General features: G+C 34.9%; 1 protein-coding gene across 1 annotated transcript; it reads right to left on the reverse strand.

Moving 5' to 3' along the window:
• Positions 1–2816: 2816 nt before the first annotated feature.
• On the reverse strand, positions 2817–15376 carry cdh27 (cadherin 27). The gene is made up of 17 exons (XM_039653501.2): positions 15198–15376; positions 14109–14225; positions 12684–12833; positions 12445–12589; positions 11157–11320; positions 9879–10010; positions 9448–9630; positions 8684–8979; positions 6546–6688; positions 6119–6346; positions 5792–6013; positions 5435–5556; positions 5206–5301; positions 4997–5083; positions 4840–4881; positions 4644–4730; positions 2817–4510 (listed from the first exon to the last, which is right to left on the reverse strand). The coding sequence occupies exons 1-17, from the start codon at positions 15228–15230 to the stop codon at positions 4286–4288; spliced, it is 2472 nt and encodes an 823-aa protein (XP_039509435.2). The 5' UTR covers positions 15231–15376; the 3' UTR covers positions 2817–4285.
• Positions 15377–17032: the final 1656 nt, after the last annotated feature.

The raw sequence follows: 17032 nt of genomic DNA on the forward strand, positions 1-17032 counted from the left end.
AATGGCATTTAGAGGCTTTTGCATCTGAACTCTTCATATATATATATATATATATATATATATATATATATATATATATATATATATATATATATTTGTAAATGCTGCATTTTGCCACTGTGGTCTCTATCAAATTTGAATGCCAACAAATTCTTCCACCAGGCTGTTCCCCACCCACCAAAAACTTGACATTTTATAGCTTATAACTTTGGGATCCCTTTTCCCGACACCCTCTCAATATTTCATTTGGGATATATTATGTCTGTGTACATTTATTCATAATTATATTCCCATACTTTTTTGCCTTGTTTTAATTCACCCATACTTGCAGTGCAGATTGCCAATACTATTTTAATGGATTTTCTGTCTAAACCCTGCTGCTCTATTTCTGTCAGGCAGCATTAGGCTACATGTGGCCCATGTTAATTTTTTTTTTTTTTACTTAGAACACCCATATTTTTCCCCCTACATTCCCATAACTTTAAGTTCAGGTCATCTTAAAGGACCAACATTCAATTGCATCCTGCATTTTTTTCTATTACTGGTATTATTATTGTAAAATAGTTCTTTAGACATTCCTTCATCCTTCAAGTCACCGCTAACATTTTTGCCTCTTAACATGTCAAATAAAATAGAAAAAACTTGCCTAACATTTTTAATTTATTCATTGTTTACAAATGGCAAAATATACAGGCTGTCTTTTTTTATTGTAAACAAGTATGTGGACTGGCACTGACATTTATTATTAATCCACATGATTATGAAAACTCATCTTTATTTACACAATTTAAAGGAATACATGACAGCTGGAACAGCAAAATGTAAGACAACCTCATGCACAGATGCACTACTTCCTAAACTTAAGCCAGCTCCAATTGGCCGTTTCTTAATATGCCTTCTTGTCTGTACTTGTGTTCTTGTGGACTTGTGGAACGTCATCAGTCGCGGCCCAATTACTTTCCCAATACACGAGTTTGCATGGGGGGGGTAACGTTACTATTGCGCAATACCAGCAAGAACACATCGTCTCAAACTGTCAGCAGCGTTCTGTGTGCTCGTCACCTCGTGAGTTCGTTCTTCCAAGAACAACTAGAGCTTTCTTCCCAAGAACACAAGTCTGTTCTTTGCATTCTTGCTTTTGAGAAACGGCCCTTGTTTCCTATCTGCCATTATTGGCCGAACTTGATTAATTCAGGTGTGTCTGAATATTGTTGCCATGACTACTGAGGTCAGGCACACCTGGATTAATCAATTTGGCCAATAATGACAGAGAGGAAACAAGGAGCTGGCTTAAGTTCAGGAAGTAGTGCATCTGTGCATAAGGTCAATTGTGTGATTGTAGAGATGGCAAAAGAAAACTTTTATAAACAAACATTTAAAAGAGATCAGTTCACCCAAAAATGAAAACTCTTTCATCATTTACTCACCCTCGTGTTGTTCCAAACCTGTAAGGCTTTTGTTCATCTTCGAAACATAAATAAAGATATTTTTTTTTAAATAATATCTGAGCCAGTTCAGTACTCTCTCCTTTGACAGCTGCACAACTACTACTTTGATGCTTCAAAAAGTTCATAAAGGGATCATAAAACTAATCCTTATTAATTGAGTAGTTTAATCCAAATTTATTGTTTAGTCAAAACAAAGTTACAATCGCTTTATTTGATGAACAGATTTCATTTAGGCTAAAATTTTTAAGCGTTAGATTTTGCGTAGGAACAGAAATTACTCAGGGGTGCGTTTCCCGAAAGCATCGTTAGCCAACTAAGGTTCCGTCGTTATCTGCATAGTTTAACGAGTCGGTGTTTCCCGAAACCATCGTTCCAACGGACATTCGCAAACAGCATCGCAAAGTTGGGTGGTTTGAACGACAGCTCTCGACCTGTGGTAGAGGCATCGTTTCTATATTGCAGTGTTGTAGTAGCCTACTCGAGACTCGGACTCGTCTCGGACTCGGTCTCGAGACCATATTTTAATGGTCTTGGTCTTGTCATGGACTCGTGTCCATTTGGACTCGGAATTGACTCGTACTCGAACATTTTTTTTTTAGGACTCGGAATTATTCCCGAGTCCACTCGAGTTCAATTAAAAATATTTTTCATGATTATTAATGTATGTTAATAAAATATTTCTTTAAATTGATTGACACGCCCAGTGATTGGTGATTTTCTAGTGCGCAACTGCGCATGACAAATTTTAATAAAATTACTTTTAACACCACCTACTATGTGGCCTTTTTACCCTTAACTGATCATATTTTTTAAACGCTAAGTAAATTCAGTAAAAAAAAAAAAAAAAAAAGGATTTCTCTAAGTAAATAAAAGTAAATTAGGTAATCAACCCTCACTGGTCTCGGTCTGGACTCGGACTCGACCGTCTCTGACATTCAGTAGGCTACAACCGTGCCTTTTATTTATAATACATACAAATCGGTACATCAAATCTTTTGAAAAACTAAAAGACGTAAATTAATTTACGTCTTTTAGTTTTTCAAAAGATTTGATGTATCGTGTTTGAAGAGTGCGCATGTGCGAACGTGCTCTACTATGTAAGAACGAGCCAAATGTTGAGTATGGTAATAAAGCTAAATAAAAGAGAACAATTAGACATAGTCCTCAGATGACGTAATTTATATTAACAAATCTAGCGTTAATTGGATCTCAAACAGTTTCATTAAGAGTAGTTATATATTCCACCACATGCAAAAACAACGTGGTTGAAAGATACTTTGCGACAGTGGGTTTTCGGAAACAGTCGTGACTAGCAAGTTGATTTATCCAACGATGCATCGTACTATGGTAGTGAAACAGTGAACTACGTCGTTGTATGGGAAATGCACCCCTGATTTTATTACAAATATCTTCATTTGTGTTCTGGAGATGAATACAATTAATGACAGAATTAAAATTTTGGGGTGAACTGTTCCTTTAAGTAAGAAAAGGCACCGTTTTCTTCCCACTTAAGCACTGGGTCAAAGACAACAATACAATGTTACAGGTAAATCAGTTTTTTGACGATTCCATGATTTCCTATATATTTTTGTAGATTTTTTTGTTTTTCCACTTTTTGATGTGTACCTATTAAATAAGACAGTTCATCTTACAACAGCACAGCTAGGAAAATATGCCCTCAACATTCTGTTATAAAATGGAAAATATATGTTGGTGGTTTACCTTAAAAAAGAAAGTATGGTTGCCTTTTTACAATTTACACTTTTTGAGTTCATTGAAATTAAAGATTTAAGAGTTAATACAATACAATAAATTGTCTTATTAAACAGAAACTCAAAATATTACGTTATCTGAAGCATATTAATTATTTAAGTTGATTTGACAAAAGAACAAAAGTTATGTAAAGAAATCATTTTTACAGTGCTGAATGCTTGCATGCAATGCTTGCAGAATATTTGCCATTTTTCTAAGAAATTACAAAATAAACAATGCGATCAATCACACAATACTATTTCAGGCATACAAAATCCATCGTGGAAAGCAATAGGCTAATTATAATACCAATCCCAAACAAATTGACCAGTGTACCCCACCTATGTATTTATTTATTTATTTGAAACAAGTAGTCCTTCTGTTCAAAATAACCAGTATTGTATAAGAATGTAAACTTCCTGAGGCTTGATTCACAAAAATCTTCTTAAGAAAGAACTTTTTAAAAGTCACCATGCATGAAATCAAAATAGACGATTCTTATTTTATGCTATTTTCTTACATTCCGCTATTGTTTATGAATCATTTATCCGTGCACATCAATATTTTTTTTAATATTTAAGTTCCCTCGTAATCTTTCATCAAAAAACTTCTCTCTCTTGCAACGATAATTGTTTGATATTGTGTTTACTGGCGCGAGCACATGACAACCTGTCACTCACATGAGATCACAGCAATAGCAACAACAAACGTCCAATCAATCCATTCAAGTCCCGATCAACATTTGATCTTGTTCGAGAATCTTGAAGATGTTTAAACTGGAAATATGTCCCAATGACATTTTAATCATGACCACCTTGACTGGAGGCACTCAACATTACATTTTTAATGCGATGCATATTTTAATGAATAAATGAACACAACATTTTTGTTCAAGATTCTTTTCAAGTATTTATTTTTTCTAAGAATCTCAAGAAGAAAGATTGGGAATTCAAAATATTCTTAAGTTTTTTTTTTGTTACTGAAGAAAAGAAAATAACAAGAAAATAGCAATTACTAATAATTGTATTCTTAGAGAATGTTTTGTGAATCCAGCCCCAGATCTCTAAACTATCTAGTCCCATTCTTCAATTCTTCATCACTTCTGTTTTTGACCTCATCCCTGGGTTACAGATAGAAGCCAGATGTTTAAATGCTGGTCCAAGATCAGAGAACACCTCAGGATCAAACTCATTACTGGGCAGGTCTATGGGGTCAAGGTCTGCAAAGTTTTCAGAGTTGTCATCATAGGCGTAAAGCTCAGGCTCGTAATCAAGCAACTCATTTTCAAGGGACTGTATTGAATGCAGCCTCTGAAAGTTCAGGAACAAATTTGATCAATAAATGAATGAATGAATGAATGAATGAATGAATCAGTGTTGAATTGATCGCTTCCTTGTCTGTAGAATACTGAAGCTGTATCGGCTACTTTGGAACTTACAGTACCTGAAAAAGCAAGCTTTGAAGAGTCGATCGGCTGATGAAATAGGCACTCTGTCCTCTATGTGAGCTCCTCCTGATAAATGTTGAACCCTAAGGGGTGTAAGGAAAGCCCTGTATATTACTGATTTTAAGATTTCACAAGAGAACCATTTTCCTGAACAATAACAGGTTTAGATGTGTTACAATGATTTCAGTTTACCTGGTAGCGGTTTTCACTCTGTATTTGTTTCCACATCTGTTTCTGAGGTACAGAAGACAATACAGTAAATATTGAACTTCCACTTTTACTTTTGAAAAGATCATTATATGAATTACTTTAAAATTAGTCCTTTTTAAAACGAACACTGCTGTATTACCTCAATAGAATAGTGTGATCTGTCTCTAGACCAACTCTCATCCACTTGAACTGGGAGACTCTGAGTGGCTATAACGTTGCTAGATATCTGTGGCCAAGAAATAAAAATAAAATAAAAAATGAATACTATGTAGTATAAAAGAAGGACAGTGGCTATATGAGCTTAGTGTTTCCAAGACCTCATTATGCAACAAATAGAAATGTTTATACCCGCTGAATGTCAGAAATCTGTTGAACCCTATTACCGACAAGAGTTGCTTCCTTTGACTGACTAACAGGTGTTTTCTTCAGTAGAATAGTCGGTACCTGTATGAATGTAAATAATAGATGAACAGTCATTTGTTATCTTTGAGAAATTGACTTAGGAACAAAATCCAAATTTAAAAAAAAGGAAAGCTTCGTTTAGCTTTTCATAAGAGATCTTAATGTCAGATATTACCATACAATCAGTGCCAGGTTTCTCAATGTTAGAAGGCAGTAGGGCATCTTCTAAGACATTGTCTACCTCGACTATGGACTTCACAGTCCCACAAGAGCAAGTGAGGGACAGCAATAGGCATGCTAATAGGAAACATGGCTTTTAGATTCAACATTTAACTTTCTTACAAACAACATCAAATATTACAAATCTTAGTGCACTCCCACAAGTACTACCAAAGCATTGCTTTGCCAGACGTTAAAAGGCTGTTAAAAAGTTCTTCAATATGTCCTGCCCCAATAATAATTGGACAACACAGGCTAATAATTGTGTTTCTTCATTACTTTTATGGGAAATTGAACAGAATCCAGTGCTTACCCAAAATCATCAGCGCAGCAAAGATGGTAATTCCCATCATACCACTTCCTACTTTTTGCTGTGTGTTGCGCTGCAGCAGACAGTTTGGCGAGACAGCACAATCACATGCAGCAACAGAGAGATTCTGGAGGACAAACTTGCTCTGCTTATCAGAGATTTTCACAATCAGCATGTACAGACTGGCATGAACGCTTTTCTCCTTCACTAAATGCACTGTGTAACCTAAAAGACAAAGTAAACAAAAGACAAAAGGTGATGATTAAGGGATTTGCTTAGTAAAAGACTAACCAAATGTTGAGAACACTAAGTTGGAAAGATTTTATTTACCATTGCTGGGGTCAAATCTCCATTCGCCCTTATGATCTCCTAATATTTCAAAACTGAATGGTCCGCTGTACGGATCTCCATCAATGTCATAGGCTGTGATCTCTGTACTTGACACTTCATCAGACTGACAGACAGAAACCATGTTCTCCTTTAACAAGGGGAAATTATCGTTCTTGTCTTCGATGTAGATTTGAATTGTAGCAGTGCTTGTCATTGGAGGTTGGTCATCTGGTGCGGAAAATTAGTATCGAAAGAGGAAAAACATAAATAAATGAGTTGATATTAACAGTTTTAGTAAACTATGTAGGTGCTGTCTGTGCATTTGGGCACTATATGATAGGGTTCAGTGTTAATAAGACCAGCTGTGTGGAAAATAGATGGAGGTTTTCAGTTTTTTGCAAGCCAAATACAAAACATATTTTATTACCTGTCTCTGTCACAAGAACAGTGACTGTATAAGTCCCATTTGTCACATGACTTGACTCTCTGTCCAATGTCTCTTTTACAAAGATTTCCCCGGTTGTTTTGTCCACTCTGAACCAACCTGCAGGATCTTGTTCAATAGAATACCTGATGGGAGGAAACAATAATTTGAACAAGCATATAGCTGGATCCCCCTGAGTGGCATCAAAAGGTTTTTGGACACTTTTAGACAGTTAGTCAATATGTATCTCTGTCATTATATTAGATAGAAAATATAATTTTTATTTTTAATGACTTTTAACGGGTTAGTTCACCCCGAAATGAAAATTCTGTCAGTATTTACCCTCATGTTGTTCCAATCCCGTAAGACCTTCGTTCATCTTCGGAACGCAAATTAAGATATTTTTGATGAAATCTGAGAGCGGGATCACTCCTGCATACAAGTCCATAGGCTTCTTGAGGGATTGAAACTTGCTGGCCTCTAAAAGTTATTAAAGACATCGTTAAAATAGTCCAAGTGACTTCAGTGGCTCAATCTTAAAGGGTTAGTTCACCCAAAAATGAAAATTAAGTCATTAATTACTCACCCCCATGCTGTACCAACCCCGTAAGACCTTCGTTCGTCTTCGGAACACAAATGAAGATATTTTTGATTAAATTTGAGAGCTGTATAACTACCACATTGGCTCCTGAGGGACTGCCTCTTGACGGCCCAGAAAGTCAATGAAGAAAATGTTTAAATATCCCAAGTGACTACAGTGGCTCAACTATATGTTTATCAAGCGACGTGAATACTTTTTGTGCGAAAAAACAATAAAAAATAACGAGTTTATTCGACTATTTCTTTTCTTCCTTGTAGGCCAGAAACGAGATTTCCACGACGCATGCGCGAGAACTACGATCTGCTTACACTACTTCAGATCGCAATTCTCGCGCATGCGTCGTGGAAATCTCGTTTCTGGCCTACAAGGAAGAAAAGAAATAGTCTAATAAACTCGTTATTTTTGTTTGTTTTTTCGCACAAAAAGTATTCGCGTCGCTTGATAAACATATAGTTGAGCCACGGTAGTCACTTGGGATATTTAAACATTTTCTTCATTGACTTTCTGGGCCGTCAAGAGGCAGTCCCTCAGGAGCCAATGTGGTAGTTATACAGCTCTCAAATTTAATCAAAAATATCTTCATTTGTGTTCCGAAGACGAACGAAGGTCTTACGGGGTTGGTACAGCATGGGGGTGAGTAATTAATGACTTAATTTTCATTTTTGGGTGAACTAACCCTTTAAGTTCATCAAACGACGATAAAACTTTTTGTGCGCAAAAAACAACCAAAATAACGTCTTTATTTCAACTATTCATTTACCTCTCTCTCTGCCTCGAGTCAGGTTACTAGTTTAATAGCGTAAGCTTCTGTTGTTGTACGTCACATGCATCACACACATGACCAGCGTCGGCCAATAGTGAGCCTACGTGTGACGTAGCTCTACTCTTTCACACTACGTTAACTGACTAGAGGCTCATAGAGAAGGAAATGAATAGTTGAAATAAAGTCGTTATTTTTGTTTGTTTTTGCGCACAAAAAGTATTCTCGTCGCTTGATAAAGTTAAGATTGAGCCACTCTAGTCACTTGGACTATTTTGACGATGTATTTAATAACTTTTTGAGGATGGCAAGTTTCAATTCCTTAAGAAGCCTATGGACTAGTATGCAGGAGTGATCCAGCTCTCAGATTTAATCAAAAAATATCTTAATTTGTGTTCCGAAGATGAGCAAAGGTCTTACGGGGTTGGAACAACATGAGGGTGAGTAAATACTGACAGAATTTTCATTTTTGGGTGAACTAACCCTTTAAGCAACTGGTGTCAAGGTGATTGTAAGAGAGGAACTGACTTCAGACACTAAAATGTCAAACATGTTTAGTTCAATACATTAATACCTATATTGTTTTATAGTTTCAAACCTAACAAACTTCTTTGTACTATTTTTCTTTTAAATAAATACCATGGTTTGATACTTTGAATAAATACCATGGTTTGATACTTTGTAATAGACTGCAACAACATCTACACATTTTTAGCTGTGGCTTTAGTGTCCGGATGGAGTTAAATGGTTCTAATGAAATTGAACACATGAGAAACATACTCTAGTTTGTGAGGACGTCCAGTGTCAGGATCGACTGCTGTTACTCTGTCCACAAAAGCTCCAATAACACAATTTTCTTCCATAACTATTTTCCGTTTTGGATCTGGGAAGTACGGAGGGTCATTTACATCTTCCACTGTTATGGTAATATTAACAGAGGATGGTTTTGATGGATTTGTGATGACAGTCCAGAGGCCATCTTTAGGTTTAGCCTTCACCTCACAGGAGAAATAAGGCTCTTCATTCTCTACAGAGATGGTGAGTTTATGTTCTGTTTGTTCTTCAAAGTCTAGTGGCTGCATGCAGAGGATTAAAATAAATAAATAGTGTACATATTATCAACATAGCAGGTATGTGCTTGTTAAATGCTAAGAAATAAACTTGTCAAGACTGCATCAAAATAATGTAACGTATTTTGATTTATGAATATTTCCATTTTCAAAATAAATAGGCCTACATCTCAAAAGCAACACTAAAAGGCTTAACCCTAAACTTCTAAAATGAATAGTGTTATTAAGATAAATCATTTTGCATTTATATTTTATACATTTATAAATACACAATATGAAATATGAATTCAAACCTTTGATTTTTAGCATAATCCAATGTCATAAACACAAATTTGCAGAGATACAAATCTTACAAATGTTGATCATCTTGCCTTACTATATATATAATGACTCAGTATTCCTGAATATATATATATATATATATATATATATATATTTGTGAGGATGAGATCGTGAACACTAGTGTAAGCATACCTTAATCACTGTGAGGATTCCATCATTGGTGTTTGGATCAGTGTGAATGGAGAAGTAACCACCTTTGTCCCCTTGTATGGAGTATCTGACCCTCCATGCAGCAGTGAGACGCGTGTCAATGTCAGTTGTGTGTATTTTGAGAGGGGAGGTACCTTTTGTCCTCTCCATTACATTAACTGAACCCTGAATGAGTTTAAAATAAATAAGTGAATAAATAAAAATAAAAAATTCCTCAATTTTTTGAGTCCAATGTTTACTGCCATTGTACAGACATTAAATAATTTGTGTCCAGCAGAAGAAGAAAGATTTTTTTTTGAACAGGGTGAGGGTTATTTTTTGACTGTACTCTTTGCTTTTAAACTATTTGTAACTATACCGTATGGCATATGCAGTTATTTGAAATATTTGATATTGGACAGATTATCACTAACCGTTTGCCCTGTGATAACTGGTATATGGTTGTTGCCATCCAGAAGATTGAGAATTATGGTTGCTGTGCTTGACAACTTTACAACTTCTCCACGGTCCTTTGCTTCAACTGTTATAGTGTATTTACTAGCCACCTGAAAGATAAAACCAGTTATGGAGAGTGGTGCAGTTATGATATCACTTTGTAGGGCAAAACGCAGAAGGGAGTTAGCATTTTAGCACTTAGGTTGCTAACAAGTGGCTAAATGGTACAACAGAGGCTGTCGGGGACATTAAACATCATCATGTTGAACAGCTCAGTTCACATTTATACAGCCTCATTATGTTTATAATTGTGCACTAATAAACTATTCTAACTCAAACTTTCTGGACAAATGTTTTTAGATAAAAACTGAAATAGTTGTCGAAAGCTTAGTGATGGTCACGTTGAATTTGTAGGACCGTGGTCTGTCGACTGTATTTCATTAAAGTTGTTCATCTGTGAAAATTATCGTGACATCATAAACTTTTATTGATAACAGATCTTGTTTTTAGCGATAATCCAAAATCTTATGGGGAAATCCTATTCGTTTTTTGTAGAGGGAACCAATGTGATGCTAACTGCCCTACCCTATCTCACGACCAATTCGTACGAATTCGTACGAATGATTCAAAAGTGGCTAATTCGTACTAATTCATACGACCTCACTCGTACAAATTTGTACGATTTGTCTAAACCCACGTGACGGTTATGTTTAGGGGCGGGGTCATAGGTCATTCGTACGAATTCATACGAATTGGCTAATTCGTAAATTATGTACAATTTAGCTAAATCGTACTAATTCGTACGAGTGAGGTCGTACAAATTGTTACGAATTAGCCACCTCGTACAATTCGTACGAATTCCTGTGAGATCGGGTTGAACTGCCGGTTGGCCTAGTGGCGTAATCCCAGCACCCTTTAGTCTTATACACATACTCAAAAAGTTCACACACGCTAACTTTAAATCACCTGATAAATGTCAAGATATTTTAAAGACATGTTTCCACATGTTGCGTTAACACCGTGACTGGACTGTGATGCCTGTTAGTTTGTCAGGCACTAACATGATGGCTCATGTCTTGTTTCAGCAATATTCAAACGTTAGCCTGACACACAAGTTTTACAGGCATGCAAATGCCATTGGCCATAGTATGATATGGTCTGAATGCACTGTGCAAATAAATAACAAGAAAGTAATAATATATGGATTGAGTAATCATCCATGTACTTGCAAAGTATGCCTTCTTTGTGCTTTTTACCTCATAATCAAGGCATCCTTTAAACGATATTGCACCACTGTCTTGGATATAGAACTCCGTATCTTTAGTGGCTGGAGTGACGGAAATGATCTTGTAATCAATGGTGGAATTCAGGCTTCCTGGTGCGTCCTTATCAATTGCTAATACACCAACAACAAAACTACCTGAAAACAGATAATATAAAGAAAATTACTTAATTCCATTGTTTATGGAATAGATCTCCTGAAAATGAAAACTTTATTCCAACTTGTTTCATCCAAACAATTACAATTAAAATGGACTTATCACACTTCAAAAATCATGCAAAAGAACTTTGTTTTCATGTAGTTTAAACCATAGAGAATGGTGCAACATGGATTTGATTTGAATACAGTGATACAAACATCTGCAAGTTTCACAAGTGTAAGTTTACGGTGATATACATTTATAAGCTGTAATCTAGATCACTGAATAAGTCATAGGAACTTGAGAGCCAAAGTAGAATGTATATACAGAAATGTGGATCAAGCGATTCATTGAAAATATGTGACTCAAAAGAAACATTTGTTCACAAACTGAACCTCCTTACTTCTCTTAGGGTGGATGTCAAGATTTTCGATGAACAACAACTTAAAGCTTGTGTGGCATGAACATTTTTAAAATACAGCAAAGACTCCCTTCAGCATTGTTAGTTACAGCAATGACTAAAGCTGACGGATATATCTTTTGACATTAAAAATGTATTAGTAAATGTTGAAATTAGCAATAACTACGAATAATGAAGAAATCTTATTTTAAAGTGTTTCCTTTAAAAATCTTTTAAGATTTAAGATAAATATGTTTAATAGCTTATACATAAGAAATTATTTATAAAACATTGCAAATACTGTGTTTTTCAAAGTATAATTATTAGTTTTATATTAATTATTAGTTTCTTTAAAGTGTAATCGCTAGTATTTGCATATTACAATTTATTTATTTTTAAAATGTATTTTTACATTTCAAATTTTTTACCTTTTTTTGTCTCAGATCTATATGCAGGCTTAAAATATGAAAATTAATGTATTTATTTTCTTTAACAATTCTAATAATATAGATAGAGTAAATAAACTTCAATAATCATTGTGTGCAATTTATATCGAACATTCTAACTCATGTAATTATTTTCTCTTAGTATATCTTCTGACTAAAAATCAAGACCAGACATGTCCTGGCTTAGTTGAAAAAATTAAGGTGCAGTAAATCAAACCAAAAATACTCATGATTACAGTTGATGAAAATGCTATAAAGGTTAAGCAATGATACTGACCTTGTTTTACTGCTTCATTTATAGTGACATCATAAACTTTCCTCGGGAATTCTGGTGGGTTGTCATTGATGTCCAGTATGTTGACCTCCATGCCTAGTTGTGTGTCTATGGCCAAGTTGGACTGATTTCTTGCTTGAAAGGTCAGCTTTGAAATAGTAGTGCAATTAGTTTTAAACCTTCTATATGGCTTTCATATACCATCTGAAAAAATTGAAATAAATAAATCGGACTCCTCTTACTATCAGAACACGGTACTGCTCAAAGTCAACTTTACGGTGGACTTTAATGACTCCTGTTTTCGAATCAATAGACAGGACCCCCTTTGGATCTTCATCCACACCTTTGCCTTTAAGCTGGAACTCCACTAAATAGCTACGGTCCAGTTTAATCTAGAATTTGAGAAAAGGAATTTTCTTAGGAAGACAAGTTTTATAACATTATGTTTCTGGCAAAAGGATAACTATGCCTTTTAACATAATTAATAAAGAATTTATTAAAGCATTTTCATTTAACTTGGGGCTAAATGTCTTAAATATTTACTTGCAATTTTATTCCTTCATTTAGTAAAATGACAAGGCTATTTGTAGCTTTGCTGCCTTTTATGTTTTTTTTTTTTTTTTTTTTTTTAATTCTGTGTTCTGTAAAGCACTTTGGTCTGTCTAAGCGGCTGTTTAAATGTGCTATATAAATAAATGAACTTGAACTTGAACTTAAAATTTGAATTGAGGTAGCAAAGTGAAATAGAAACATATTCTAAGAAATTCATGTCATTTTTAACAATACATGTAATGTTTCAGTGTGAACATAACTTGCTATTAACGTGCTATTTTTTATTCAAGAAGGTTCATTCATTAACTTTCTCAGAGTGAATGCGTCCTGTCGGCTATGTGAGTTTGTGCACTCTGCAGTGAACATGTACATGTTATGACCGCTCTTACATGTGCTTCATGCTGCCGAAAATTAGCCAATTTCGTAATACAGGCTAAAATAAAAATGAGGTCCCAATTTGACTCTTTTGCTTCTCTGTTAAATTTTAAATTCAGCAAAAAGTCTCATCACACATAATCATGAGCAATCATTTTATATTATCTCGTAATAATATTTCCAATTTCGAAATACCAATTTCGTAATATAGGCTAAAATAAAAATGAGGGCCCAATTTGACTCTTTAGCTTCTCTGTTAAATTTTCAAATCAGCAAAAAGTCCCGTCACACATAATCATGAGCAATCATTTTATATTATCGATCATTGGTGTCACAAATTCGGATAACTTGTTTGTGCAAATCCCTATTAGGCTAAATAGTTATGTTGTAATAATTAACTGCAACAATTCATTTACAATCCAGTAAATTCAAAAACAATCCAGTAAATTCATGACATATCTTACGAATTTAAAACCTAACTACAATTCAATTCAATTCACATTTATTTGTATAGACCTTATCACAATACATATAGTTTCAAAGCAGCTTTACAGAAAATACATGAAAGAACTTATTTATGACGATTTCTTTTCAAGAATTTGAATTTTGTCTTCAGATCAATCTTACTGTAACTTTGTCTGGACCCTGCAACCAAAAGGCTATACCATCCCAAATCTAAATGTTTTGTATTATTTTATGATTTAAAATCCACAGTATTATTTGCTAGCATTGATGCTTACCTGCCCCAATTCATATGGGAAAGGCCCCGGGTGTTCCTCCACAATGTTAAAGGAGTCTATAATCCATGATCTTTTATGGCGTCCGAGAGGCTCTGTGCTACACAAACAGATCATTCCCTTTCAACAGAAACAGTGTGTGTTATATATACAGTATGGATTTAAACACGTTTATTGGAAAAAAACAAACAAACTTGATCAAGAGCAGATCATATGGTCAAATCAGAAGAAGAAATAAGAATGTAATATGCAGTGGAACATAGTATGCCATTAGTTATAAGATGGGGGTAGTGTATGGGGTCATATCCCCAAAACAATCTATCCACTAAACCAAAAGGTAAGAGAATTTGTTTCTCAAAAGTAGTCCATTAGATGAAGTTATTATGATGCCACCGCTTTGTTTTACCATTCAAAATGCCTTTCAATCATTAACAATCAGATAATTTCTGTCATGAAGGCATCATTTTTTAATTTCAAAATTTGTATTTATTTTTGGCGTATGTTTTGAAACTCCTTGAGCTTGTACGGTATATGTTTACATGAGAATATTCAAAGTTGCGAAACAGGTTTGGGAAAGCCTATACTTGACTCTCTTTTGTTGCTGTTTTTCTCAACTGACCCCCAGAAAGAAAAAAATCACCTTGATAGTGCCTCATGTTTCAGGAATACTCATATAAAAGCACAGACTTTCATAAAATGTCTAATAATCATCATATCACCTGCACAGATTATTCATTACGATCAAGACTAAAAGGGTCCCAACAAATACTGAAGGAAAAACACAGATAGAAAAGTATTCATGAGGTATACATGAATCAATGGTTTTGATTAAATTTACAGTTTTATTTATTTATTTGCCATAAGGTTAGACCAATATAAGTAATTTAAGGGTCAGTTGAGGAAGAAAATAAAAACTCCTTATGGTAACAAAAGCACTTTAGCATTTACTATTTATTTCCTTTGCTAAACAATGTAAAATAAATAAACTATTTCAATTTTCAAGCAAGCCTTAGAACGAGATTTGATTGAAAGATCTTGCTCAATCTTGAATTAACCTATTGTATAACTGACAGAAAGACAAAGTTTACTTACCACAAGCACCAAATAGCTGATCATTGTAGCCATCAGTTCATAATTTGAGGCAGATTGAAGTAAACCTGTATCTTATGAACTTGTACGCTCAGACCTGCTTCTGCTTTGAACTGAGAGCGCAATCATTCCTGCGTAGAGCAGAAGAGCGCAGGTAACTACACCCTGGGGCAGTGTTAGTTATCAGTATGCACTGCAGTGACACATGTAGACATTATAGAGGGAGAGACTTATGAATGAATCTATAGGGGAGAGAGAGAGAGAGAGAGAGAGAGAGAGAGAGAGAGAGAGAGAGAGAGAGAGAGAGAGAGACTTTGACTTTACAACTCTTTATTAAAACATGTCCTAAAACACTAAAGAACAATGTATTTCACCCATGTAGACATACTGCTACAATCAGCAAATACGAAGAGAGAAAAAATAAAATAAAAAAAATGAAAATAGAAAATAAAATAGAAAAAAAATCTTAAAAATGACCATTAGACGTCACCAATTAAACACTATAGTTTCATCTTCACATAATGACAATGAAGCACCATTCACACACCATTTAGACTCAAATTCAAGTAAGTTTTTGGTGATTTGATAATATTTTTGTTCCAGTCTGATTCTTGATTCAACCAAGGCAGTGAACATCTTCAGCACGCTCATATCTCTCCCCTCAGCAGCCATTCTGCAAGTTTTCCAAATGGCTAATTTAGCTTGACCAACTGCGAAATTTGCCAAAGTACACTGTTCTCTGTGTGTTTTTGAATACTTGCATCCATAAATAAAAAATGTCTTGTTAAAACAAAACCCTAGGCTTCCAAGTATTCTTTCCAGTAAGGTGAAGAGCCTAGGAGAGAGAGAGAGAGAGAGAGAGAGAGAGAGAGAGAGAGAACATTTTTAATAATTTGCTTTTCAGTACACACATCTAAACATTCTTATGACAAGATACAATTATTTGAGAATTAAAAAAAAAGTTAGGTAAGATTGTGCAAAAGAACATTTCAGATGTCCTTGATATTTATATAATAATAAATGATATGTATTACCCTGATGGCATATTGTTTTTCTTCTTGTTGTTTTAAGCAAGAACATTTTTTTACAAAAGAAAATAAATGCCAGTATGTTAACATATTGTTTAAGGATGTTTAGACATTTTTTCTGAAATTATTCTTATTTTTACTGGCGATTTTTGTAGTCGAATCACATACAAATCCAAACTATAGTGCATGAACTGCAGAAGCAGTCACTCAAGCCCAACCAGCTGTCAGTCAACCGCCCGTTCACAGATTACACCTGCAACATCTGCATTACAGTGCATAAAACCACGAGGAGACCATAGCCATTATAGTGACCACACCTCTCAAGCCCAAAAAGGGCTAAAAGCAGATGGGAGTTTTACTTTTTCAAAAATGTTCTGAGGACAGAAAGTAAAATGATTGGTTTACAGCTTCAACCAATGAAACCGAAGCAACGGCGGGGTCAAGAGACGCTTGAACGTGGGGAGGCAGGAAATAGTCGACTCAGAATCCAAGACAAATATATGTTGGTGGGAAAACACATTTACTGTAAGGTGAGTGACACTAGCGGCGCCAGGATTTTGATTGTGGGTGGGCCTCCATAAAACTGGAAGGACCAGTAAAAATAAGCCACAAAAAAAAGTTCCCCCTCATCTCTGTTTCAGCGCTTTTCTGTGGCACAAACAGGCTCCTTTGCGTTTAATATGTTAGCAATAAGATACAAGAGGCTGTGCTCTATCGTGAATAAGTAATGGCTGTAGAATGAAAACAGGTTTTTTTTTTGGTTGGAAAAACTTGGAAGCATTTGTTTATTACAATTTCAATAAAACATAT

Source organism: Pimephales promelas, chromosome 21 (assembly GCF_988280905.1).
Source record: "Pimephales promelas chromosome 21, fPimPro1.hap1.1, whole genome shotgun sequence".
Lineage (NCBI taxonomy): Eukaryota > Metazoa > Chordata > Actinopteri > Cypriniformes > Leuciscidae > Pimephales > Pimephales promelas.

Excerpts from the sequence above, each read along its gene's own strand:
- cdh27 (XM_039653501.2), bottom strand. The coding sequence starts at position 15,230 with ATGGCTACAATGATCAGCTATTTGGTGCTTGTG. Across the intron at positions 14,226-15,197 it reads TCAGCTATTTGGTGCTTGTG|GGAATGATCTGTTTGTGTAG; the intron begins GTAAGTAAACTT and ends TTCTGTTGAAAG. Across the intron at positions 12,834-14,108 it reads TCCCATATGAATTGGGGCAG|ATTAAACTGGACCGTAGCTA; the intron begins GTAAGCATCAAT and ends CTCAAATTCTAG.